This window comes from Pogoniulus pusillus, chromosome 25 (assembly GCF_015220805.1).
Source record: "Pogoniulus pusillus isolate bPogPus1 chromosome 25, bPogPus1.pri, whole genome shotgun sequence".
Taxonomy (NCBI): domain Eukaryota; kingdom Metazoa; phylum Chordata; class Aves; order Piciformes; family Lybiidae; genus Pogoniulus; species Pogoniulus pusillus.
In genome coordinates this window covers 17,608,005-17,633,973 of record NC_087288.1, presented here as the reverse complement: position 1 = coordinate 17,633,973, position 25,969 = coordinate 17,608,005, and the positions used below count along the sequence as shown (strand labels likewise).

The 25,969-nt window shown below is 48.9% G+C and overlaps 1 protein-coding gene across 4 annotated transcripts in view; it reads right to left on the bottom strand.

Moving 5' to 3' along the window:
• Positions 1-24,643, bottom strand: part of DNAH14 (dynein axonemal heavy chain 14) — a 53,298-nt gene extending 28,655 nt beyond the window's left edge. For 3 of the 4 annotated variants that reach the window (XM_064164584.1, XM_064164587.1, XM_064164586.1), the window contains exon 1: positions 24,559-24,643. In XM_064164584.1, coding sequence (XP_064020654.1) covers positions 24,559-24,594 — 36 coding nt within the window. In that variant the 5' untranslated portion in view covers positions 24,595-24,643. Of the gene's footprint in view, positions 1-15,097; positions 15,328-24,558 lie in introns of those variants that run through there. The other variant, XM_064164585.1, reaches the window with a different exon arrangement.
• Positions 24,644-25,969: the final 1,326 nt, after the last annotated feature.

Sequence of the window (25,969 nt, the reverse complement as noted above, 5' to 3'; positions counted from 1 at the left end):
CCTGATGCAGCCCAGGCTCTGCTTGGCTTTCTGGGCTGCAAGTGCACACTGCTGGCTCCTGTTGAGCTTCTCATCCACCAGCACCCCCAAGTCCCTCAGGGCTGCTCTTCAGCCACTCACTGCCCAGCCTGGATTTGTGTTTGGGATTGCCTTGAACCAGATGCAGGACTCTGCACTTGGTCTTGCTGAACCTCATATATGTAATGGCTTCTCATAGCTGAGCTATGACGTATTTCCATGAAACAAAACCACAAACCTTTTAAACTGCTTGTCTTCTTAAGCAGCATAAGCTCAAAGGCAATGCAGAAGTGCTAGAGTGTTCATACAGCAATGCTGCCAACAGCCAGTCCCTAGGTACTGCTCCAACCAGAAGTTATACAGGTTAACCATCCACTGGTAGTTTATTTTACTGTCTGTCATGTCAGCCTGAGATTCTTCAGGGTCTGATTTGCTTTCTTACTGTCCTGGAGTTAGAGCTCACTGGCTCTAACAGATGTGGTCAACTCATTTTTACCTCCTTCATTGAGATGTCATCCAGAGGGACCTGGACAGGCTGCAGAGCTGTGCCCAGGCCAGCCTCATGGCATTCAACAAGGCCAAGTGTAAGGTCCTGCACCTGGGTGGGCGCAATCCCAGGCACAGATACAGGCTGGGTGGGGAATGACTGAGAGCAGCCCTGAGGAAAAGCACCTGGGAGTCTGGGGTGATGAAAGCTCAACATGAACTGACAGTGTGAGTGCAGCCCAGACAGCAACTGTGTGCTGGACTGCAGCAAGAGCTGTGTGGGCAGCAGGGCAAGGGAGGGGATTCTGCCCCTTGGCTCTGCTCTCCTCAGACCCCACCTGCAGTCCTGGGTGAAATTCTGGAGCCCCCAGCACAAGAGGGACATGGAACTGTTGGAGCCAGTCCAGAGGAGGCCACAAAGATGCTCAGAGGGCTGCAGCAGCTCTGCCATGAGGACAGGCTGAGAGAGTTGGGACTCTGCAGCCTGGAGAAGAGAAGGATTGGAAGAGACCTTATAGTGGCCTTCCAGTATCTGAAGGGGGCTACAGGAAGGCTGGGGAGGGACTACTGACAAGGGCTTGAAACGACAGGATGAGGTGGAATGGGTTTGAACTGGCAGAGGAGATTCAACCTAGATGTTAGGAAAGGTCTTTTCCAGTGAGGGTGGTGAGACACTGGCACAGGTTGCCCAGGGAGGTTGTGGCTGCTTCCTCCCTGGAGGTGTTCACGGCCAGGTTGGATGAGGCCATGAGCAACCTGCTCTAGTGGGAGGTGTCCCTGCCTATGGCAGGGGGTTGGAGCTGGATGATCCTTGAGGTCCCTTCCAACCTCAACCATTCAATGATTCTGTGGTAGTATTGGAGCCCTCTGAGCAAAGGAAAAGCAGAAAACTGAGCTAAGTTCAGACACAACCAAAGAGAAGGCCTACTACCAATGGCAGCTTTACTCCTACATCTAGAGACCAACCATGGCAAGCTTTCGTGTGGCCTTGCAAAGCAGCCAGAGCCACCGAGCTTCACTCACCATCTCTGCGTCCACTCTGCATGCACTGACCCGGCTGCTACCTCCCGCCAGGAGCCGGCGGATGGGGCAGGGCAGGGCAGGACAGGGCAGGGCAGGGCAGGGCAGGGCCCCGGCCCTGAGCAGCAGCCCTGGGGGCTGTTGCAGGGGCAGTTGTAGAGCACTGGGGGCTAACGGCTGTCCCCAGCCAGCCTGTGCTACCTGGCCCGTGTGACACCAGCCTCACTTCACAGGCACCAACCTCTCACAGAGGCTGAGGTGACACCAGCCTCACTTCACCAGGCACCACAGTGTCACAGTATCATCAGGGTCGGAAGAGACCTCATAGATCATCAAGTCCAACCCTTTACCACAGAGCTCAAGGCCAGACCATGGCACCAAGTGCCACGTCCAGTCCTGCCTTGAACAGCTCCAGGGACGGCGACTCCACCACCTCCCCGGGCAGCCCATTCCAGTGTCCAATGACTCTCTCAGGGAAGAACTTTCTCCTCACCTCCAGCCTAAATCTCCCCTGGTGCAGCTTGAGGCTGTGTCCTCTTGTTCTGGTGCTGGCCACCTGAGAGAAGAGAGCAACCTCCTCCTGGCCACAACCACCCCTCAGGTAGTTGCAGACAGCAATAAGGTCACCCCTGAGCCTCCTCTTCTCCAGGCTAACCAATCCCACCTCCCTCAGCCTCTCCTCGTAGGGCTGTGCTCAAGGCCTCTCCCCAGCCTCCTTGCCCTTCTCTGGACACGCTCAAGCATCTCAATGTCCCTCCTAAACTGGGGGGGCCAGAACTGAACACAGCACTCAAGGTGTGGTCTAACCAGTGCAGAGTACAGGGGCAGAATGACCTCCCTGCTCCTGCTGGCCACACCATTCCTGATGCAGGCCAGGATGCCACTGGCTCTCTTGGCCACCTGGGCACACTGCTGGCTCATGTTCAGGTGGGTATCAATCAGCACCCCCAGATCCCTCTCTGTCTGGCTGCTCTCAGCCACTCTGACCCCAGCCTGTATCTCTGCATGGGGTTGCTGTGGCCAAAGTGCAGCACCCTGCACTTGGAGCTATTGAACCCCATCCCCTTGGACTCTGCCCATCTGTCCAGGTGGTCAAGGTCAACCTCTCACAGAGACTGAGGTGACACCAGCCTCACTTCACAGGCACCAACCTCTCACAGAGGCTGAGGTGACACCAGCCTCACCTCACAGCCTGTGCCAGTGCTCTGGGACCCTTACAGTACAGAAGTTCCCCCTTGTGTTGAGGCAGAACCTCCTGTGCTGCAACTTACACCCATTGCTGCTTGTCCTGTCCCAGGGAGCAGTGAGCAGAGCCTGTCCCCCCCCTCCTGGCAGCCTTCAGATACTTAGAAACATTTATCCAATCCCCTCTCAGTCTTCTCTTCTGCAGACTAAGCAGCCCCAGGTCCCTCAGCCTCTCCTCATCAGCCATGACCTCCTGTCCCCTCATCATCCTCATAGCCCTCTGCTGGACCCTCTCCAGCAGATCCCTGTCCCTTTTCAACTGGGGAGCCCAAAGCTGAACACAGTATTTAAGATGAGGTCTCAGCAGGGCAGAGTAGAGGGGGAGAAGAACCTCCCCTGATCTGCTGGACACACTCCTGCTAATACACCACAGGATGCCATTGGCCTTGGCCACAAGGGCACATTGCTGTGCCATGGGGAACTTCTTATCCAAGAAGTTCAAGAAGACATTAACAAACAATTATCAGATCCACCAAAGTGGATGTCAGAGGTTAGTGCTGGGCCAGCCTCTAAAAACTAACAGAACTTCTCTGTCCTTCCAAAGAGGAAAAGAAAGGGAGTAATGAGAGAGAATTAAGCATTGAAAAAGAAAATGAAAGCCAATATTAAGCTAATATTAACTAATATTCAAACTAATAAAAATAAATACAGAGAAAAATAGACAAAACCAATATCAAACCCAATTCCCCTGGTGGCAATGAGTCACTGCCACCTCTGTGACCCCTCACACTGCCAGGGCTGCCTCCATGCCCACTCAGTCCATGTTGCTCCAAGGCCTTGATGCACAAAGGAGGTGGCAGAAGAGAATCATGGAATGATAGGATTTGGAAGTGACCTCTAGGATTGGACGTGGCACTTGGTGCCATGGTCTGGCCTTGAGCTCTGTGGTAAAGGGTTGGACTTGATGATCTATGAGGTCTCTTCCAACCTGGGTGAAACTGTGATACTGTGAGGTCATTGAGTCCAACTTCCCAACTAAAGCAGGATCACCTAGGGCAGGTCATCATAGTATGAAGGAGGATTTGGATATGAGTAGGCAAGAAACTAGTCTTATTTTAGGCATAAGTCTGTTGGCTGACAAGGCACAAATCAAGAAGACCTGTAGAAGAATCATGATTTTGACTCATCCTGAGAAAGGCTGATCACCTCACTTGACAACAAAAATAAACAAAGCAAAAGATTTGTTGGAATCCAGTGTGAAAAACTGAAACCCATTCTTAAAGCTACCTGTAGTTAATATGAAGAAGTTATAGGAATGCATAAAACTGAAAAAAGAGGAAGTGGTATTTTGCAGTCATTAAAATATACAGCTTCATTTATATCTGCAGGTAAACAACTGTGCTAGCTTGTAGCTAGCTAGAATGTGTAGGTGAGAAGAACCAGCTTACAGGCTGTGAAAGAGAAACAATGGTGATGTCTGCTGCACTCATAGGCTTGCTGAGAGGTATAAGAACAAGAGTGTAAACATAGATAAAGCATTCAGGCACTGCATAGGCTTTGAGCTGCATTTCTCTCTATTATTAGGAGGTGGCTTAGAATCATAGAATCAGCCAGGCTGGAAGAGATCTCCAAGCTTATCCAGTCCAACCTAGCACCCAGCCCTAGCCAGTCAACCAGACCATGGCACCAAGTGCCTCAGCCAGGCTTGGCTTCAACACCTCCAGGGATGGTGACTCCACCACCTCCTTGGGCAGCCCATTCCAATGCCAATCACTCTCTCTGCCAACAACTTCCTCCTAACATCCAGCTTATAGTTACCCCAGCACAATTTGAGTCTGTCCTCCCTTGTTCTACTGGTGGTTGCCTGGGAGAAGAGACCAACCCCACCTGGCTACAGCCTCCCTTCAGGTAGTTGTAGACAGCAATGAGCTCTGCCCTGAGCCTCCTCTTCTGCAGGCTGCACACCCCCAGCTCCCTCAGCCTCTCCTCATAGGCTTTGTGTTCCAGGCCCCTCACCAGCTTTGTTGCCCTTCTCTGGACACCTTCCAGCACCTCAACATCTCTCTTGAATTGAGGAGCCCAGAACTGGACACAGCACTCAAGGTGTGGCCTGAGCAGTGCTGAGTCCAGGAACAGAATAATCTCCCTTGTCCTGCTGGCCACACTGCTCCTGATGCAGGCCAGGATGCCATTGGCTCTCTTGGCCACCTGGGCACACTGCTGCCTCATCTTCAGCCTACTATCCACCAGTACCCCCAGGTCCCTTTCTTCCTGACTGCTTTACAGCCACTTTATCCCCACCTTCTGTCTCTCTGATTAACCCACTTGCTTCCTAACTCCCCTGGCCAAGCCTCCATTCTTCTTGGGGCACAAGGCAACCTCTGGGGTGAGGTTGAGATTTGATATAAACCAGAACTAAAAAAGCTATGTAGCAGAGATTGAGAAAATTGTGAACAAGCCCCTAAATGTGTTCCATGAGAACTGACAAGAAAATGTGTTGCATGGGAACTGACAAGACTGCAAATCAGACTGTTCCCTGATTAAAGAATAAATTCATTATTGCCCTTATGAAACTTTGCCAGTACTGTTCTTCCCTCTTTTTCATATGAACTAAATACTTTGATTCTTCCTCTATGGAGACTTTAATCAGATTTCTCTTTGTCCACGTGAAATTATTTTTGGTTTCTTTCTTTGCAGGTGCCAACAGCACAGAAAATGTTCTCAGAAATGTTCTTGTCAAGTCTTGTGGTCAGTTGACCATTTCATACTAGGAACTGGAAGGCAGTCTAAATATATAGAGGTCAGCAATGATTATCATTTAACATGGCAACTCTTGTTAAAAACATAAAACAGGGGAAAAAAAGCTGTGTGGACTGCCCCCCTATGATTTTCCTATAAACATCACTTACTGTTATATGTTAAAGCTTTCCACCTTATGAGAGTTGAGGTTTTGCCCTAAAAGGCAGAAACTCTTGATTCTTTTAAAGTAATCTGACAAGGCTGTTCATGACCTTGCCTTCTGTGGGGTTTATTTTGTCTTCTGAGTTTCATTTAAGATGTAAAAATAAATGCTGATATGTGTCAGCTTTGCAGACATAACTGAGACTGAGTTTCTAGCATTCTGCAGGGCTTATCTAGAACCTAGTAAGTGAAGCCAAAGAGGACCCTTCAAAGAGTGTTCATAAAGAAGAAAGAGAGATGTTAATATCCTCAAAATCACAGAATCAGTCAGGGTTGGAAAGGACCACAAGTGTCACAGTATCACAGTATCACCAAGGTTGGAAGAGACCTCACAGATCATCAAGTCCAACCCTTTACCACAGAGCTCAAGGCCAGACCATGGCACCAAGTGCCACGTCCAATCCTGCCTTGAACAGCTCCAGGGACGGCGACTCCACCACCTCTCCGGGCAGCCCATTCCAGTGTCCAATGACTCTCTCAGGGAAGAACTTTCTCCTCACCTCCAGCCTAAATCTCCCCTGGCACAGCCTGAGGCTGTGTCCTCTTGTTCTGGTGCTGGCCACCTGAGAGAAGAGAGCAGCCTCCTCCTGGCCACAACCACCCCTCAGGTAGTTGTAGACAGCAATGAGGTCTCCCCTGAGCCTCCTCTTCTCCAGGCTAAACATCCTCAGCTGCTCTTCACAGGGCTGTGAACAAGCATCTGCATGAACAAGCACAAATCACAGAATCAGCCAGGGTTGGAAGGGACCACAAGGATCATCTAGTTCCAATCCCCCTGTGATGGGCAGGGACACCCTACCCTAGATCAGGTTGCCCAGAGTCCCATCCAGCCTGGCCTCAGGACCTCAACCCCTGGGCAACCCATTCCAGACTCTCACCACTCTGGTGCTGAAGATCTTCCTCCTCATATCCAGCCTGAACCTACCCATCTCCAGCTTTGCTCCATTCCCTCTTTTCCTGTCACTCCCTGAGAGCCTAATCATGCTTTTTACAGTAACCTGCTAGACAGGCTACTAATGTTCCTGGATGAATTACTATAGGTGATCCTGCTCTATCAAGGGGGATTGGACTAAGGGATCACCAGAGGTTCCTTCCAAACCCTACCACTTTCTGATGCTGGACTAAAATATTTATGTTCTAACTGTCAAAAATGATAGAAGGGAGAAGCACATTGTGCTAGTTTGAAGCAGGGTAGAATGTTTTGGTGAGAAGAACTAGATCACAGGCTGTGAAAGGAAAACAATGGTGATGTCTGCTCCCCTCAGAGTCTTGCTGAAGAAGAAACAAAAATGTTAGATAACACTCTCACCATTTTTGTTTCACTCTGCTTTGGGCTTCTGACTGAGCTGCATCTCCCTAACCTCACCTGCCACTCACCTTTGCTTCTTAACCTCTTGGCTGAACCTCTGTTCTTCTTTAGGACTGGGGTAAGGTTGAGAGGGGTAGGGGGGAGGTGCAGGGGTGGTTGAGAGCCCCTCCTGGGGACTCAGGTTTCTGGGAGGGCTGTTGTGTTTCTGTATTACCTTTTACCTTGTATATTTCTGTCTATAACTGTATACACTGTAAATATCTGCTTGCATGTTGTGCTAGCTGTAAATAAATAGCTTCATTTATATTCCCAGAGCTGGCTGAGCCTAGTCTGGGTGATTTCTAAAGTGGGGGGGCAGGGAACACCCAAACCATCACACACATACTAGCAACAGATATGCACACAAGAGTCTGGTCCAGATCTTGGGGGGTTTAAAAATGCCCAGGGAGGTGGCGGAGTTGCCATGCCTGGAGGTGTTGAAGCAAAGCCTGGCTCAGGCACTTAGTGCCATGGTCTGGTTGGCGGACAGGGCTGGGCGCTAGGTTGGACTGGATGAGCTTGAAGGTCTCTTCCAAACTGCTTGATTCTGATTCTATGAAATAGAAACATTAGTTAATAATGAACACTGTCAGCCATTAATGCATAAAGACAAACATGTGCCTAGACTTTTTTTTCTTGCTTCCATTGCAAGAATACTGAACAAGTACTGAGCTGACAAAGACATGTACCACTGACTAATTATTCATGCCCATCAATATTCTCACTGCTCTGGCCTGGAAGATTCAAGCTGAAAACAGTATCATGAATAAATTTTACATTCATAGAGTAATCTGTGTCTACATGATACAATAAAAACATAGCTGCTGTTGGCATAGATCATCCATAGGAAAAGGGAAGGATCTATGGGAACATGAATTTGGTATTAAATACAACAGTGATGAGAATGCAGGATTATGGTAACTGTAAGGAACTGTTTAAAGGAAGGTATTTCTGTTATACACAGTCTCAAGTTGTGCCAAGGGAAGTATAGGCTGGATATTAGGAGGAAGCTGTTGCCAGAGAGAGTGATTGGCATTGGAATGGGCTGCCCAGGGAGGTGGTGGAGGCACTGTCCCTGGAGGTGTTGAAGCAAAGCCTGGCTGAGGCACTTAGTGCCATGGTCTGGTTGACTGGATAGGACTGGGTGCTAGGTTGGCCTGGCTGATCTTGGAGGTCTCTTCCAACCTGGTTGATTCTCTGATTATGAATTAAGTAAAAATAAAACCAATACAGTTGTACACACAGTTCCAGTAAAGTGATTTTAACTCTGTATCAAAGGAAACTTAGGAGACCTCCACCTGCCTTTGAAAATGTCACATTGGTTTCTACAAGCCAGTCACCAAAACTAATCCAGCACTCCTGAAAATGAAACTCCATAATGACTCTTATATAAACCCACTTTGTAAGCAAGGGAGCTTGTTCTTAAGGGAAGAAAAACAGTTTAAGCTCCCCTTTGTGTTTTCATTAACTATAATCTCATCAGGGCATCATCTGTATTCTGCCAGCAGAAGACCATTAGATGACACATTCTTTGAAGCACAATTCCCACTCCGTCTGAAGGAGGAAAGCGGAGGTGTGTCAAGGACTGCATTGCAGCAGCACAGCCACCACCATGTGCATGCAGCCTACCCTTCTGCTGGAACTGAAGAGCTGCATCCTTTGTGTGCCTGAAGCTGCAGCTGTGTGGTGGAGGGCAGGCAGGCCCCAAATGGCCGTGTTTACAAATCTATTCATGCCCGGACATGTTGTCCCCCCGAAAGGTGTTGCCCTGCCCAAACCTGGGGAAAACAAATTAAGGGGGACAAAGGAGCACAATAAGCCTGGTGCCTTCGAGTCTGGCCTGCCTGCTTGCAAGGTTGAAGTAAACACCTTGTGTAAGCTCACCTGCCTAGGGTGGGGAATCCACCTGAGCCCTCTCCATATTTGGGGGTACCGGACCCGTGGATTTCACCTTATTTGGTACGTTTTGGCCTGCAGCCAGACCCTTATTGGATAGAATTGTGGCCAAGGGCCATCAATCTCGGGCACACACCCCATAAAAAGGACAATTCAGTGTTGCTGCCACCCTCCTCCACCCGCCGCTCCTAGCCGCTTTGCCGCTTTTTGGGACCACCGCCGCTGCGTGATTCCAGCCCACGGCGCCTCGCACCAGCCCAGGGGAAGTCGGCCAAGGCGCTCCCGGCCAGCTGCTGCTCCCAGCTCGTCTTTCCCAGCTCAATTGTGCCCATGGAGCCTTCAGACAGCGCGCCCCAATAATCCCTGAACTGAATGTCCTGGAGTCCTGTATACCCCTAAATTCCTCTCCTGCAGTGGCTTGAATGGGAGGGGGAAAGCCACCTGGTTCCCCTCCCCCTCACCTGCCCTGCAGGCATGAAGGGGGTGAGCAAAGGGGTCCTGCCCGCACGAGGAGTGCCCTGTGCAGTGCCCGCGCTGGAATCGGGCTGGGATTGGCTGTGCCTTTCGTGCCTAAGGAAGTGGTAACTCTGCTCTTTGTCTAGAGAGGATATAGATATTGGGGGCTTCCCACCTTTGGGGGTTCCCGCCTTGGAGTTCATCCCCGCTTGGAGTTCGTTACTGCCTGAACCTTCGTGCTTGCCTGAGAGTTCTTCCCCCCCCACTCTCACCTGACCTGGATGCAGAGAGATCTTCAAAGACTACTTCACCTATTGACACCCTTTGTAAGCCTAACGACCCTTAATGGTCCACCTGCAGCTGCTGAAAGGGAACGAGAGAGGCAGACCGCATGAGGAAGTCAGCCTGATCCTGAGTTATTTTGGCTCAACTTTATTAGTAAGAAAAATGCTATTAATTAATAGCTAAAGCCTTTTCCAACTTCTGACTTCCCAAATAGTCAGATTATCGATGGCATCCCTGTAGATATTCTCAAGCAACTGAATCTGCTAATTAAACTAAATTAATCTTTGTATATATAGGTTTGGGGGCGGGTTTTTGGGAGAATAAAACAACTCTATTTTTGTATAAAAATTCCTGACTCGGCCACACATTAATTACTGCCTCCACAACACTGAACTATTCACAGTACCACAGTATCACAGTATCATCAGGGTTGGAAGAGACCTCACAGATCATCAAGTCCAACCCTTTAGCACAGAGCTCAAGGCCAGACCATGGCACCAAGTGCCACGTCCAGTCCTGCCTTGAACAGCTCCAGGGACGGCGACTCCACCACCTCCCCGGGCAGCCCATTCCAGTGTCCAATGACTCTCTCAGGGAAGAACTTTCTCCTCACCTCCAGCCTAAATTTCCCCTGGCGTAGCTTGAGGCTGTGTCCTCTTGTTCTGGTGCTGGCCACCTGAGAGAAGAGAGCAACCTCCTCCTGGCCACAACCACCCCTCAGGTAGTTGTAGACAGCAATAAGGTCTGCCCTGAGCCTCCTCTTCTCCAGGCTGACCAATCCCAGCTCCCTCAGCCTCTCCTCATAGGGCTGTGCTCAAGGCCTCTCCCCAGCCTCGTTGCCCTTCTCTGGACACGCTCAAGCACCTCAATGTCCCTCCTAAACTGGGGGGCCCAGAACTGAACAGAGGACTCAACAAGGGTCAACAACGTAGCTTTGCTATGCCGCACGTATTAGGGACCATCGAGACTGACTCCAGCCAGTGAGCAACTGAGTGATCTCGATTCGGGCAGCATAGACTCTCAGTAATTTTGCCAGTGGCACTTCCATGCCACGAGACTCCCTACCCATATCTTTCCAAACCTCTACTAAATTTCTGATTTTTGCTGTAAATAGACATCCTGTAATATAATTTCCCAACCGCATACAAAGAACTTGTGTGGGGCAGCTGTATATAAGCTTGGGGGAAAGGGGGGGGGGGGGGGAATTCCTTGTGTATATAATATTAAATTATTTAAACCCTTTTAAATTCAGCCTCATATTCGGCCACAATAACCCCAAGCAGCGCTATAGGCTGGGGACTGAGTGGCTGGAGAGCAGCCAGGAGGAAAGGGACCTGGGGGTACTGATAGATAGTAAGCTGAAGATGAGCCAGCAGTGTGCCCAGGTGGCCAAGAGAGCCAATGGCATCCTGGCCTGCATCAGGAACAGTGTGGCCAGTAGCACAAGGGAGGTTATTCTGCCCCTGTACTCTGCACTGGTCAGGCCACACCTTGAGTACTGTGTCCAGTTCTGGGCCCCTCAATTCAAGAAAGATGTTGAGGTGCTGGAACATGTCCAGAGAAGGGCAACAAAGCTGGGGAGGGGCCTGGAACACAAACCCTATGAGGAGAGGCTGAGGGAGCTGGGCCTGTTTAGCCTGCAGAAGAGGAGGCTCAGGGGTGATCTTATAACTGTCTACAACTACCTGAAGGGGCATTGTAGCCAGGTGGGGGTTGGCCTCTTCTCCCAGGCAACCAGCAATAGAACAAGGGGACACAGTCTCAAGTCGTGCCAGGGTAGGTATAGGCTGGATGTTAGGAAGAAGTTCTTCCCAGAGAGAGTGATTGGCATTGGAATGGGCTGCCCAGGGAGGTGGTGGAGGCACCGTCCCTGGGGGTCTTCAAGAAAAGACTGGATGAGGCTCTTAGTGCCATGGTCTAGCTGACTGGCTAGGGCTGGGTGCTAGGTTGGGCTGGATGATCTTGGAGGTCTCTTCCAACCTGGCTGATTCTATGATTCTATGATTCCATGATTCTATGATTTCATCCCCCAAAACCCAGACAAAACCCCTTCACAACAAGCTGTGCTCACGGTAGATGCAGAGTGCTGCCTAAGAACTCCCTCTCGCTACACTGACCACAGGCCAGATGTAAAGTAACTTTTACAGGCAGCCTGTGATAGTCTCATTGTGGCCCAGAACAAACAAGCTATCTGCTTTTATTTATCCATATATTCGCTTCAGCACTGGTCTCTCTCAGCCCCAGTACTCGAGGTATCTGATGCATAGGAAAGCTTACCTCATAGTAACCAGGGGATACCACAAACTGCTCTTCCTGACAGGTGATAGACACATGATAACAGAGACAGAAGCACTCAGGCGCACACAGATGGCACCAGTGGCCCCATCCTGTTCCCTCTGGTTGGTGAGGATGAAGGTCTGTTAGTGGAAAATCTGCACATGTATCATGGATCCAGTAGTCAGCCCTTGAATTTTCTCAGCTCTGCTCCGAGATACAAGCATGCAGCCCTAGAACCCACGGTCTCAACAGTAGCTGGCTTAGACTTGCTGGATGTTAGGTGTGCTAGTTTGAAGCTAGCTAGAATGTTTTGGTGAGAAGAACTAGATTACAGGCTCTGAAAAGGCAACAGTGATGATGTCTACTGCACTCATAGACTTGCTGAGTTGGATAAGAACAAGAATCCAAACATAGACAAGGCACTTCTGCTTGGGGCATTGCCTGAGCTGCATTTCTCTCTCTAGCCTCTCTGATTAATCCACTTTGCTTCCTAACCCCCTGGCCATACCTCCATTCTTCCTTGGGACTGAGGTAAAGTTGAGAGAGGTGAGAGAGAGAAGGTGGAAGGGTGGTTGAGAGCCCCTCCTGGGGACTCAGGTTTCTGGGAGGGCTGCTCTGCTTCTGTATTACTTTTTACCTTGTCTATTTCTGTCTATAACTGTATGCACTGCAAATCTCTGCTTGTCTGTTGTGCTAAGCTGTAAATACAAAGCTTCATTCAATTTCCAGAGCTGGCTGAGTCTGGTCTGGGCAATTTCCAAAGTGTGTGTGGGGTGGGGAACACCCAAACCTTCACATAGGAGGAAGTTCTTCCCAGAGAGAGTAATTTGCCATTGGAATGGGCTGCCCAGGGAGGTGGTGGAGTCTCTATCCCTGAAGTGTTCAAGAAAAGACTGGATGAGGCACTGGTTGTTTGGATAGGGCTTGGTGATAGATTGGACTGGATGATCTTGGAGGTCTCTTCCAACCTGGTTGATTCTATGATTCTATGAGGCTTTAGACTCTCACAAAGGGTGAATGTCATTACTGAGGAGCAGCAATTCTCTCACCTGCTCTGGTGATACAGATAAATCTCAGAGAAGTAATAAAAATCCAAACCCATATCATCTCCCTCTGCTCCTTCAAACAGGTGTGCAGTGATCTATTGGAGGTGTCCGTGCCCATTGCAGGGAGCTTGAGCAAGGTGACCATTGAGGGTCCTTTCCAACCCAGTGCAATTTGTGGATCAGTGAAAATCTTGTCCCACTAATATTAGAGATATATCACAGGACATCATCATTTGGAACCACATTGAGGAGAATGAAAGGGAAGTTAAATAGCAGGAGCCAATCCTTGAATTAGTGTGGCAGGCCAGTTTTGCACAAAATCACACAGTGAGGGGGTGGTCAGAGATTCACTTTTCTTACCTCACAGGAACATTAGCTATTTATTTATTTTCTTTTGCTGAATAATTTGTAGTTAAATCACATCTAGGTCACCTCCTTTAACAATTACTATGGACACTTCTGATCTAAATTGCATCCTGCATGGTTGAATGCAATTTCAAACTGCTAGCCTAATGAAGGCATCCCAGACTCACAAAACATTAGTGAATCACCCAATAGCCAAGCAGCACGTGTGGATATGCTTGCTCAAAACAAAACAGCTGCAATTTTTTTCCCCCTTGGTATTTGTGCTTCTTGAGCAACGTGGAACACTGAAAACTAGCTCAGAAGTGCACAAGTCATTGCTTTGCTGTCAAATTCACCCAGACAGAGAAACACATCCAAGTCCTCTGCAGCATTATGTTCCAAATAGTCAGCAGGGAGCAGCTTCATTACCTGGAACTGCTTTCTTCCTCACCCTCTGCCTGTCACCACTGCCTGGCTTCACACACATACGATGTCAACCGCAGCAGGAAGTGCTGTACCTGCCCTTGACCTCTTAGGCAGCTTGCTCTGACATACTGTAAGATATTCTCATACTTTTTGTGATGGTTTGGATGTTCCCCACCCCCCACACTTAGGAAAATCACCCAGACTAAACTCAACAGCTCTGGAAATGGAATGAAGCTTTATATTTACAGCTTAGTGCAATAGACAAGCAGAGATTTACAGTTATAGACAGAAATAGACAAGGAAAAAGGTAATAGAGAAGCTCAGCAGCCCTCCCAGAAACCTGAGTCCCCAGGAGGGCCTCCCAACCACCCTTCCACCTTCTCCCTCCCCTCTGCCTTCCCCTAGACATTGCCTTGTGCCCAAGGAAGATTGGAGGGTCAGCTGGGGGGGTTAGGTAGCAGGTGGATTGGTCACACAGACAGCAGGTTAGGTTAGAGAGAGAAGTGCAGCCCACAAAGCCCAGACAGCAACTCTGTTAACTATATTTATGTTCTTGTTCTTATCCATCTCAGCAAGCCTATGAGTGAAGTAGACATCACCTTTGTTTCCTTCTCACAGCCTGTAATCTAATTCTTCTCACCTATCTAGGCTCAAACCAGCACACCTTGGAATCCAATCACAATGTTCTCTGGCTGTGTCTCAGAACACAGAGAAACCATTGCTGCTGTGCTACAGAATTACCTGTTCCTATGCAGGGTTGGTTGTATGGAAGTGCCACATCAATGGCCTGGTCCCACACACTGTGTCTGGGCAGTAAAAAGGAAATGCTCTGGTTCACTAAAGGCATTAAGAAGGGGAGTTCCACACAGAGTTAGCCCTCATTTTGCCTGATGAGTGAAATTCCTTTCATTTTGATTTATTAAGAGCACCTGATAGGCATAACTGCTGTAGAGTTGTTTTTTTCCCACTGTTGCTCTCTTGAATGTAATATACTGACAAACGACAGCTCAGCAGAGTGACAACATTCATCTGCCTACAATCATGTGAATAGATGAGTTTTTTTTGCTACATTATAGGTACCCTGCAATAACAATTTCTCCAGTGGCTGAGGACTATCACTTCAGCTTCCAAGGACACAAACCAGAAAGAGAAAAATGTGCATGAGAGGTGGTAAACAACAGTGTGTGTGTGGGGGGGGTGTGTGAAAATTGGTCAGAAAAACAAACATCTGTGCCCTTAGCAGAAAAGGATGGCTGCCTTACAGGCATCTTATGTTTTTTGAATAGAGTTCTTTAATTTAAAGCAAATTAATTAATCCCCTCCCCCCTCATTTTATTGTCTTGCTCACCTTTCAAAAGAATGGCCTTCCTGCTCATCAAGAGGACAATGTATTGTTACAGCCATGCAACTGATCTTCATCAAAGAAGGCTACAGTGGTGCAATAGCATGCTTTTCTTTAAAACCAAACACAGCCTATAACAAAGGATTTGATCTAGTGAGAGCAGGTATGAAAACAGCACATCCATTAAAACAGTGCAGGCTTCTGTACCAACTTTCTTATATAAACTCATAGGCAACTGAAATTGATCTCTCAGTGCAGGTCAGTGTTAATTGAAATATGAACATTGAGATGCATAGAATCATAGAATCAAGCAGGTTGGAAGAGACCTCCGAGGTCATCCAGGCCAACCTAGCCCTAGCCCTAGCCAGGCAACCAGACCATGGCACTAAGTGCCTCAGCCAGGCTTGGCTTCAACACCTCCAGGGGCAGTGACTCCACCACCTCCCTGGGCAGCCCATTCCAATGCCAATCACTCTCTCTGCCAACAACTTCCTCCTCACACCCAGCCCAGACCTCCTTCAGCACGACTTGAGACTGTGTCCCCTTGTTCTGTTGCTGGTTGCCTGGCAGAAGAGACCAACCCCACCTGGCTACAGCCTCCCTTCAGGTAGTTGTAGACAGCAATGAGCTCTGCCCTGAGCCTCCTCTTCTCCAGGCTGCACACCCCCAGCTCCCTCAGCCTCTCCTCATAGGCTTTGTGCTCCAGGTCCCTCACCAGCTTTGTTGCCCTTCTCTGGACATCTTCCAGCACCTCAACATCTCTCTTGAATTGAGGGGCCCAGAACTGGACACAGCACTCAAGGTGTGGCCTGAGTAGTGCTGAGTACAGGGGCAGAATAACCTCCCTTGTCCTACTGGCCACACTGTTCCTGATGCAGGCCAGGATGCCATTGGCTCTCTTGGCCACCTGGGCACACTGCTGGCTCCTGTTCAGCTACTCTCTACCAGTACCCCCAGGTCCCTTTCTGCCTGGCTGCTTCTATGCAGAGCAATGGCAGAAGTGTGTCATGCTTTTCAGATTCACTGCTCTGTCAGCTATCAATGGATGAAAAGCAATTTTTTGTTAAAGAAGGCTTTGCAGTTTTGAGAGCAGAATGGACTATATGAAAGCCATAAAACATGCTAGACCACTGTGAAGCCACTCTTCTTCTCAGAGGTCATCAGCTTTTACCAGCTCACATTTACTGCCTTTGACAGCAAGCACCTCCAAAAGGAGAGTAGGGAAGTGCTGATATAGACTCAGTACTAGGAAATAAAGTTTAATGTTTATGTAGATAGCTGATGTGTGAAATTAATTTTAACATTGATGCACCAGGCCCTTTTTTTTTTTCTGATAAAAGAACAAAATCAACTGCATTAAGCAATATAAACACCATAAATTTGCAATTCACATTAGGGCTGAAGACATCAAAACTCTAAGATGCTGATTTTTAACAAAAGGGAAATCTGAATCTTAAGGCTTCTATTCAAAAAGCTAAAAAAAAAATCCATAACATCAAAGCTGCCTCATTTGATTCTCTGAACTGCTTTTTTTGCCTGAAGTTTCCACCTACAGAACTCCCCCCAGCAGAGAAACTGTGAGATGCTTGGACTGTCTCTATGATGTGAACACGTATCTATGTTTCTGCATAGCTCCTGAGCTGTTCAATCTCAAATGCAACCCTCAAAGGCTGGAAATTCCATGTGGTAGTTTTGGTAGTGCTGCAGGTGTTCAGATGCTGTGCAGCAGTGGCCATTGGACTGTCTCCACAAGCAGCTAATCATACCTGTTCTGCTCACTGAAGACAAGTCAAAGCTTAACTCACTGTAGAATACTCAGCCCTTTGCTTCAGTGCATGAATCACAGTATCACAGTATCACAGTATCACCAAGGTTGGAAGAGACCTCACAGATCATCAAGTCCAACCCTTTACCACAGTGCCCAAGGCCAGACCATGGCACCAAGTGCCACGTCCAATCCTGCCTTGAACTGCCCCAGGGACGACGACTCCACCACCTCCCTGGGCAGCCCATTCCAGTGTCCAATGACTCTCTCAGGGAAGAACTTTCTCCTCACCTCGAGACGAAATTTCCCCTGGCACAGCCTGAGGCTGTGTCCTCTTGTTCTGGAGCTGGCCACCTGAGAGAAGAGAGCAACCTCCTCCTGGCCACAACCTCCCCTCAGGTAGTTGTAGACAGCAATGAGGTCTCCCCTGAGCCTCCTCTTCTCCAGGCTAACCAATCCCAGCTCTCTCAGCCTCTCCTCGTAGGGCTGTGCTCAAGGCCTCTCCCCAGCCTCGTTGCCCTTCTCTGGACACGCTCAAGCATCTCAATGTCCCTCCTAAACTGGGGGGCCCAGAACTGAACACAGCACTCAAGGTGTGGTCTAACCAGTGCAGAGTACAGGGGCAGAATGACCTCCCTGCTCCTGCTGGCCACACCATTCCTGATGCAGGCCAGGATGCCACTGGCTCTCTTGGCCACCTGGGCACACTGCTGGCTCATGTTCAGGTGGGTATCAATCAGCACCCCCAGATCCCTCTCTGTCTGGCTGCTCTCCAGCCACTCTGACCCCAGCCTGTATCTCTGCATGGGGTTGTTGTGGCCAAAGTGCAGCACCCTGCACTTGGAGCTATTGAACCCCATCCCATTGGCCTCTGCCCATCTGTCCAGGCGGTCAAGGTCCTGCTGCAGAGCCCTTCTGCCTTCCAACTCAGTCACATCTGCCCCCAGTTTAGTGTCATCTGCAAACTTGCTGATGACTGACTCCATGCCCTCATCCAGATCATCTATGATCGAATGAGTTCGAAAGGAGCAGGCTGTGACAATGAAAAGAGATTTAACTACTTTCAGGGAAGCAGTTTGATCTTAGCAGTGCTGATGGATTAAAAGGTGAAAAGAAACCAAAGGAAGAACAGCTTCAGATCTTATCTTTAGTGTAATGTAACGTGGAAGCTGTAAGCAAATTTAATTAAACAACAGATACAGAATGATCAGACCTCAGTCATGACAGCAACAAGCTCCTGCTGTGCTTGTAATTTATGCTTTGCCATGAGACAGGTCTGACTAGCAATTGAAACCAGCAAGCACGAGTTCAGGATTATAATCACCACAATTATTTCACCCCTGTGCTCTGAGTAATTGCAGCTGCCCCAGTCTCACACCTGGCACTGGAACTCAGATGACCAGTGAGAGACACGTATGGAAAGACAGAATACATTTGTTTGTAGTTCTTAATTCACAGAACCACAGAGTACATCCAGTTGGAAGAGACCTCAAAGACCACCCTGTCCAACACCCACCCCAGCATTGGAGTCATCTCTAACCCATGTCCCCAAGTGCCAGGTCCACACACTTCTTTGAACACCTCCAGGGACAGTGACTCTGTCACTGCCCTGCCAGACCATTCCAGTGCTCAAGAACACTTCCAGTGAAGGAATATTTCTTAACATCCAGTCTAAGCCTCCCTTGGTGCAGCTTGAAATAATTTCCTTCAGTTCTGCCACTTACCACCAAGGAGAAGAGGCTGCCACCTCCTTGCTCCAACCTCCCTTCAGGTAGTCATAGAGAGCAATGAGGTCTCCTCTTGGTCTATTCTTCTCCAGATTCAACAACCCCAAATCCCTCAGACACTCCTTACATGCCACGTACTGCAGGCCCTTCGCCAGCCTCATTGCCCTTCTCTAGACATGCTCCAGCACCCTTCCTACTTATCTGCTTTGCTCCCTTGTTAAGTGGACTTCTGCCTCTACCCACCGATTCATTTAGCCTGCTTACCTGCCTGCTTCTCTTGCCATCATTATGCTTTCCTCCTGATTGCAGAGCACAGGCCCTGAATATACACTTTTATCACCAGGTCCTTCTAAGTTTGGTGAGACAATATCATATAATCATAGAATCAACCACGTTGGAAGAGACCTCCAAGATCATCCAGGCCAACCTAGCACCCAGCCCTAGCCAGTCAACCAGACCATGGCACTAAGTGCCTCAGCCAGGCTTTGCCTGAACACTTCCAGGCACGGTGACTCCACCACCTCCCTGGGCAGCCCATTCCAATGGGAAATCAATATGAAGACTCACCAGATATTTATGGGTTATGGTCAGATATTGTGGCACTCCACTAACATGAGGGCAGCTCTTGGAAGCAGGAGCTGCTGCTGGTCTTTGCCAAACAGCTCTAAACTCCACTCATGCAACTTTACATGCCAAAAAAATTAAACCACTGTCTGTTGCACAGGTTAGCTCGTGGGTGGATTTTACCATTCAGCTGTTCAAGCCACACACTCTGATACAACACATCTACAGAAAGCCATACAGCTGCATTTACAATTCAAGAGAGATGTTGAGGTGCTGGAAGGTGTCCAGAGAAGGGCAACAAAGATGGGGAGGGGCCTGGAACACAAAGCCTATAAGGAGAGGCTGAGGGAGCTGGGGGTGTGCAGCCTGCAGAAGAGGAGGCTCAGGGCAGAGCTCATTGCTGTCTACAACTACCTGAAGGGAGGCTGTAGCCAGGTGGGGTTGGGCTCTTCTGCCAGGCACCCAGCAACAGAACAAGGGGACACAGTCTCAAGTTGTGCCAGGGGAAGTCTAGGCTGGATGTGAGGAGGAAGTTGTTGGCAGAGAGAGTGATTGGCATTGGAATGGGCTGCCCAGGGAGGTGGTGGAGTCGTCGTCCCTGGGGCAGTTCAAGGCAAGGTTGGATGTGGCACTTGGTGCCATGGTTTAGCCTTGGGCACTGTGGTAAAGGGTTGGACTTGATGATCTGTGAGGTCTCTTCCAACCTTGGTGATACTGTGATACTGTGATCTTGGAGGTCTCTTCCAACCTGCTTGATTCTATGATTCTGCACAAACAGCTAGTACAGACCAGCAACTAAAAGTTGCATTTCCTCTATGTATTTCCTAATTAAGAGATATTAAAAACCAACAAACAGACAACAACAAAAAGAGCCCAAACCACAAACAAAACCAAACCAAAATGACCTGACAAACTCTTTCAGTTTTGTTGGCCATGTTTCCTTTGCTTTGATTTACACTATAATGCTGTCAATGTTCCTGCAGCACCTAAAAGGTTTCTGATCGATCCTCCCTCCTCTTGCAAGTCTCATCACTCAGCCTGCAATACAAAGCAGTGCTTCTGCATTAGTATTCAATGCATGCAAGGCAACATTGACCTAGTGACTCAAGTGGCTTTAATATTTTAGAGACCTGAGGATTAAACACCATGGAAACCCAGAATGTAAATGTGGCAGGATCATAAGTGAGGAGACAAAAGAGGGAGAAAGTATCACACCTTATGTGACCACACATCTATGTTAAACACCATTTTTCTGTGACAACAAGCAGCCAACTCTGCAGCAAGTAATTAGACAAATAACATCTCTGTTCTTTAAGTCACTCATAGAGTGTTTGCTCTGGTTAGTGGATAGCTGACAGCGACAGTTACGGCTGGTGGCTTTGTTCAGTTTCTCTATTACCTGCTGTTTAGTAATCAGAGTGTCAAATGTCTTTGCTTGATGGGATGAATGACCTGGATCACAAGTACCCTCAGTCCTCAAGCAGAGAGCAAATATCTAATCAGTAAGAGGGGATTTTTAAAGTGCTTGTAGAGAGATCTATTTTGAAGTTCAGATGGCTTGACCTTCACCTCTCTGTCTTCTTGAATCTCCAGCTGTGAAACAGGGATAAGCATTGATGTGATGCAGCTGCTGGGCTAAGTGTGCTAGTTTGAAGCTAGCTAGAATGTTCTGGTGAGGAGGATTAGATCACAGGCTGTGAAAGAGAAACAATGGTGATGTCTGCTTCACACATAGGCTTGCTGAGCTATGATATCAATAATGTCCTTTCTTTCTTTAGCCTGGAGAAGAGGAGGCTCAGGGGTGACCTCATTGCTGTCTACAACTACCTGAAGGGAGGTTGTAGCCAGGTGGGGTTGGGCTCTTCTGCCAGACAACCAGCAACAGATCAAGGGGACACAGCCTCAAGTTGTGCCAGGGCAGGTCTAGGCTGGATGTTAAGAGGAAGTTGTTGCCAGAGAGAGTAATTGGCATTGGAATGGACTGCCCAGGGAGATGATGGAGTCAGCATGCCTGGAGGTGTTCAGGCAAAGCCTGGCTGAGGCACTTAGTGCCATGGTCTGGTTGACTGTCAAGGGCTGGGTGCTAGGTTGGCCTGGATGATCTTGGAGGTCTCTTCCAACCTAGTTGATACTATGATGTTTTCCATCTCGAAGTCTTCTTATTCATTACAAAATTTCAACATTCACCCAAATTTGGAGAGAGAGGAAAATCAATGTTCTTGAAACAAATGAATGTCTCGTTGACAATAACTCATTAAGATGATCAGAAATCAACCTAGACTTCCCTGTCAAATATTTAAGCTATCAAAATGTGCTGCCTCTGTCGGGTAGAAAAGGATTTCTTTTGTGAGTGAAACATGTCACACTGAAGTTTCTTTACAGGCTACAGACAAACCTTACCTTGCAGTGTTGAGTCACAGGATCTTAATCTCCATTGCAAGGATGAGATAAGAGAAGTGTAGAAGAGCTAGGCTATTTGACCATGGTCACATACTGAACCTGTGTCACAGTGCAACAGTTCATCCATTACTCAGAGTCTGCAGCAATGACACAAACAAACCTACCTCAACAGTTCTGATGGGCCTGTTCAGAGAACCATTTACCCACATTAAAACAAACCAGCCTCCTCACTTTGGAAGAAGAGAAGCAGTGCTACAGGCTGGGGACAGAGTGGCTGAGAGCAGCCAGGAAGAAAGGGACCTGGGGGTACTGGTGGATAGTAGGCTGAAGCTGAGCCAGCAGTGTGCCCAGGTGGCCAAGAGAGCCAATGGCATCCTGGCCTGGATCAGGAGCAGTGTGGCCAGCAGGACAAGGGAGGTTATTCTGCCCCTGTACTCAGCACTGGTCAGGCCACACCTTGAGTGCTGTGTACAGTTCTGAGCTCCTGAGTTCAAGAGAGATGTTGAGGTGCTGGAAGGTGTCCAGAGAAGGGCAACAAAGCTGGTGAGGGGCCTGGAACACAAAGCCTATGAGGAGAGGCTGAGGGAGCTGGGGGTGTGCAGCCTGGAGAAGAGGAGGCTCAGGGCAGAGCTCATTGCTGTCTACAACTCCCTGAAGGGAGGCTGTAGCCAGGTGGGGTTGGGCTCTTCTCCCAGGCAAGCAGCAACAGAACAAGGGGACACAGTCTCAAGTTGTGGCAGGGGAAGTATAGGCTGGATGTTAGGAGGAAGTTGTTGTCAGAGAGAGTGATTGGCATTGGAATGGGCTGCCCAGGGAGGTGGTGGAGTCACCGTCCCTGGAGGTGTTCAGGCAAAGCCTGGCTGAGGCACTTAGTGCCATGGTCTGGTTGACTGGCTAGGGCTGGGTGCTAGGTTGGACTGGATGATCTTGGAGGTCTCTTCCAACCTGGTTGATTCTATGATTCTACAGAGACCAGGCTTTCTAATCCAGTGATGTATCAGTGGGCTGAGTGCTCACGGGAGGGGGGGGGGGGGGGAAAGTAGATACAGTTATTGAAAAAAAAGTGTTTCTGAACTTCTTTGATGCTTATAAAGCTGCTGTTTCAATGTGAAGGAAGTCTGACATGGTTCGTCAAAGATTGATGTCTTGTTGCTGTAGACTTCAAATGATGAATGAGAGAAGGTGCATTAAAATTCTGCTGCTGCCACTACCACTTCAGGAAGCCTCTGAAGGATAAATACTGCAACAGGCAACAGACTTTGAAAGAGTGATTCACGTTTTCCAATACCAGTTAAGAACCTTATTTTATAGTTAATGTAGAGGGACTTTGCCTGCTCTTACAAGGCAAACCCAGCACAGAAAAGACAACACAGAATCAGTTAGGGTTGGAAGGGGATCAGGCTGGCCAGAGCCTCATCCAGCCTGGCCTGAAACACCTCCAGGGACGGGACCTCAACCACTGCCCTCGGCAACCCATTCCAGGCTCTCACCACTCTCATGCTCAACAACTTCCTCCTCATGTCCAGTCTGAACCTACCCATCTCCAGCTTTGCTCCATTCCCCCCAGTCCTGTCACTCCCTGATAGCCTAAAAAGTCCAGCCTGGAGTTGTGCTTGGCATTGCCTTGACCCAGATGCAAGACCTTGCACTTGGTCTTGTTGAACCTCCTGAGGTTGGCTTGTGCTCACCTCTGCAGCCTGTCCAGGTCCCTCTGGATGGATCCCTGCCCTCCAGCCTGGCTGCTGCACCACACAGCTTGGTGTGATCAGCAAACTTGCTGAGGCTGCACTCACTGCCTCTGTCCATGGCACCCACAAAGATGTTGAACAAGACTGGTGCCAGGACTGATCCCTGAGGGACTCTGCTTGTCACTGGTCTCCACTTGGACATGGACCCTTTGACAGCCACTCTTTGGGTGTGGCCATCAAGCCAGTTCTTTATCCATCCAGTGGTGCATCCATCACACCCACGTGGCACCAGCTTGGAGACCAGGATGTGGTGTGGGACAGTGCCAAAGGCCTTGCTCAGGTCCAGGTCAATGCCATCAGTTCCTCACCCTTCAGCTATGAATGTTGTGACCTGTTCATAGAAGGTCACCAGGTTCATCAGGCAGGATCTGCCCTTGGTGCAGCCATGCTGATTGCAGCCAATCACCTCTTCACTGTTCTGTCTTAGTAGTGTCTCCAGGAGGATCTGCTCCATGACCTTAGTTCCCTGGCTCCTCCTGCCTACCCTTTCTGAAAATGGGGTACTCCAAGCCAACAGACTGGCTGTGTGCTGCTGCAAGGGTGACAGTGCTCTGGATGACAGGCAGGACAGATCAGCACTGATTACTCTCCCTCCCACCCAAGACCTTGCTAGCTGCACTTATGCTTTTAAGACGAAAGAGAGTCTCTCCCACACCCCATTGAGAAAGTGCTCTCACCTGAAGTGCTGTGAGTTACAATGACTGCCCAGCACCTCCTCTGAACCTGCTCCAGGCACTGGTTAAAAATGAATTTGCCCTTAGCTGCTTAGCAAAGCCACTGCAGCCCAGGAATATGGCTGCTGCTTATTCCTGCTCACTATAAGTCCATAAGTAGCATTACAGTTTGGACCTGCTGTAAGGAGTAGATAGACAGAGATAACAGAAGAGCACTTCTTAGTGCTCTTTTTTCAGTGTTCATTTTTCATTCTGTTCATTGTTCATTATTCTGGCTGCATTCCTCTGTGACCTGAGCTAGATTGTATGGCCCTGCTCTAGCAGGGGGTTGGACTCGATGATCTCTTTGGATCCCTTCCGATCCCTAACATCCTGCGAGCCTGTGATCATATTATCAGCAAAGAGTTTACAGAGCTTATGCCTGTGCATGCATGTCAAAGCATAAGCAGATAAACAGCAAACTATTTAAAGGCTGACAAATGGATAATAAAAAGGAAAAAGACAAAAAAGTCCTCAGTTCCCTTCCAGTTCATCTCATGCAACCTCTTATAAAACAGATAAATATATATATATATATAAATAAACCTACCTGAATGTTGCACCCAAGGATTGGGAAGCAAAACATTTAAGTGGCCAAATTCTTGGTTGATATGAACTATGCTGGAAGAAACAGCAGTTAAACATGCACCCACTCTGCAGGAGTTTGGAACTGTTTAGTATACCAGCTGCCCAGGGGGTTGCCATGGATGGAGTGGGATCTGCTGATGGCACTCAACACCATGCTGTCATCGTGCCAAGCTCAAAATGAAAGTGCTGGCTGGAACAAAGTATTATGGGGTTTGGAGCTCAGATTGCCACTCGAGAGATTTCCTCCTCTGGTTGCTGCTTCTGCTTTTCCAGGTTTGGGGCTCTGCTCTTTTCTGCTGGGCTGCCTTCTGCACGTTTCAGTGGGTGGGAGAGTGAATTGCAGCTCCAGGTAGAAATTAATTATGATATCTCTCATTTTAAGGGAACAGAAACCCTACGAGGAGAGGCTGAGGGAGCTGGGATTGGTTAGCCTGGAGAAGAGGAGGCTCAGGGCAGACCTTATTGCTGCCTACAACTACCTGAGGGGTGGTTGTGGCCAGGAGGAGGTTGCTCTCTTCTCTCAGGTGGCCAGCACCAGAACGAGAGGACACAGCCTCAGGCTGTGCCAGGGGAAATTTAGGCTTGAGGTGAGGAGAAAGTTCTTCCCTGAGAGAGTCATTGGACACTGGAATGGGCTGCCCGGGGAGGTGGTGGAGTCACCGTCCCTGGAGCTGTTCAAGGCAGGACTGGACGTGGCACTTGGTGCCATGGTCTGGCCTTGAGCTCTGTGGTAAATGGTTGGACTTGATGATCTATGAGGTCTCTTCCTTCCTGGGGACTCAGGCTTCTGGGAGGGCTGTTGTGCTTCTGAATTACCTTTTAATTTGTATATTTCTGTCTATAGAATCATAGAATCAACCAGGTTGGAAGAGACCTCAAAGATCATGCAGGCCAACCTAGCACCCAGCCCTAGCCAGTCAACCAGACCATGGCACTAAGTGCCTCAGCCAGGCTTTGCTTCAACACCTCCAGGGATGGTGCCTCCACCACCTCCCTGGGCAGCCCATTCCAATGGCAAATATAGCTGTATATATTGTAACTATCTGCTTGTCTATTGAGCTGGGGTTGTTTAGCCTAGAGAAGAGAAGGCTCATGGGAGAGCTCATTGCTGTCTACAACTACCTGAAGGGAGGTTGTAGCCAGGTGGGGTTGGTCTCTTCTGCCAGGCAACCAGCAATAGTACAAGGGGACACAGTCTCAAGTTGTGCAGTCAGGGGAGGTCTAGGCTGGATGTTAGGAGGAAGTTGTTGGCAGAGAGAGTGATTGGCATTGGAATGGGCTGCCCAGGGAGGTGGTGGAGTCACCATCCCTGGAGGTGTTGAAGCAAAGCCTGGCTGAGGCACTTAGTGCCATGGTCTGGCTGACTGGCTAGG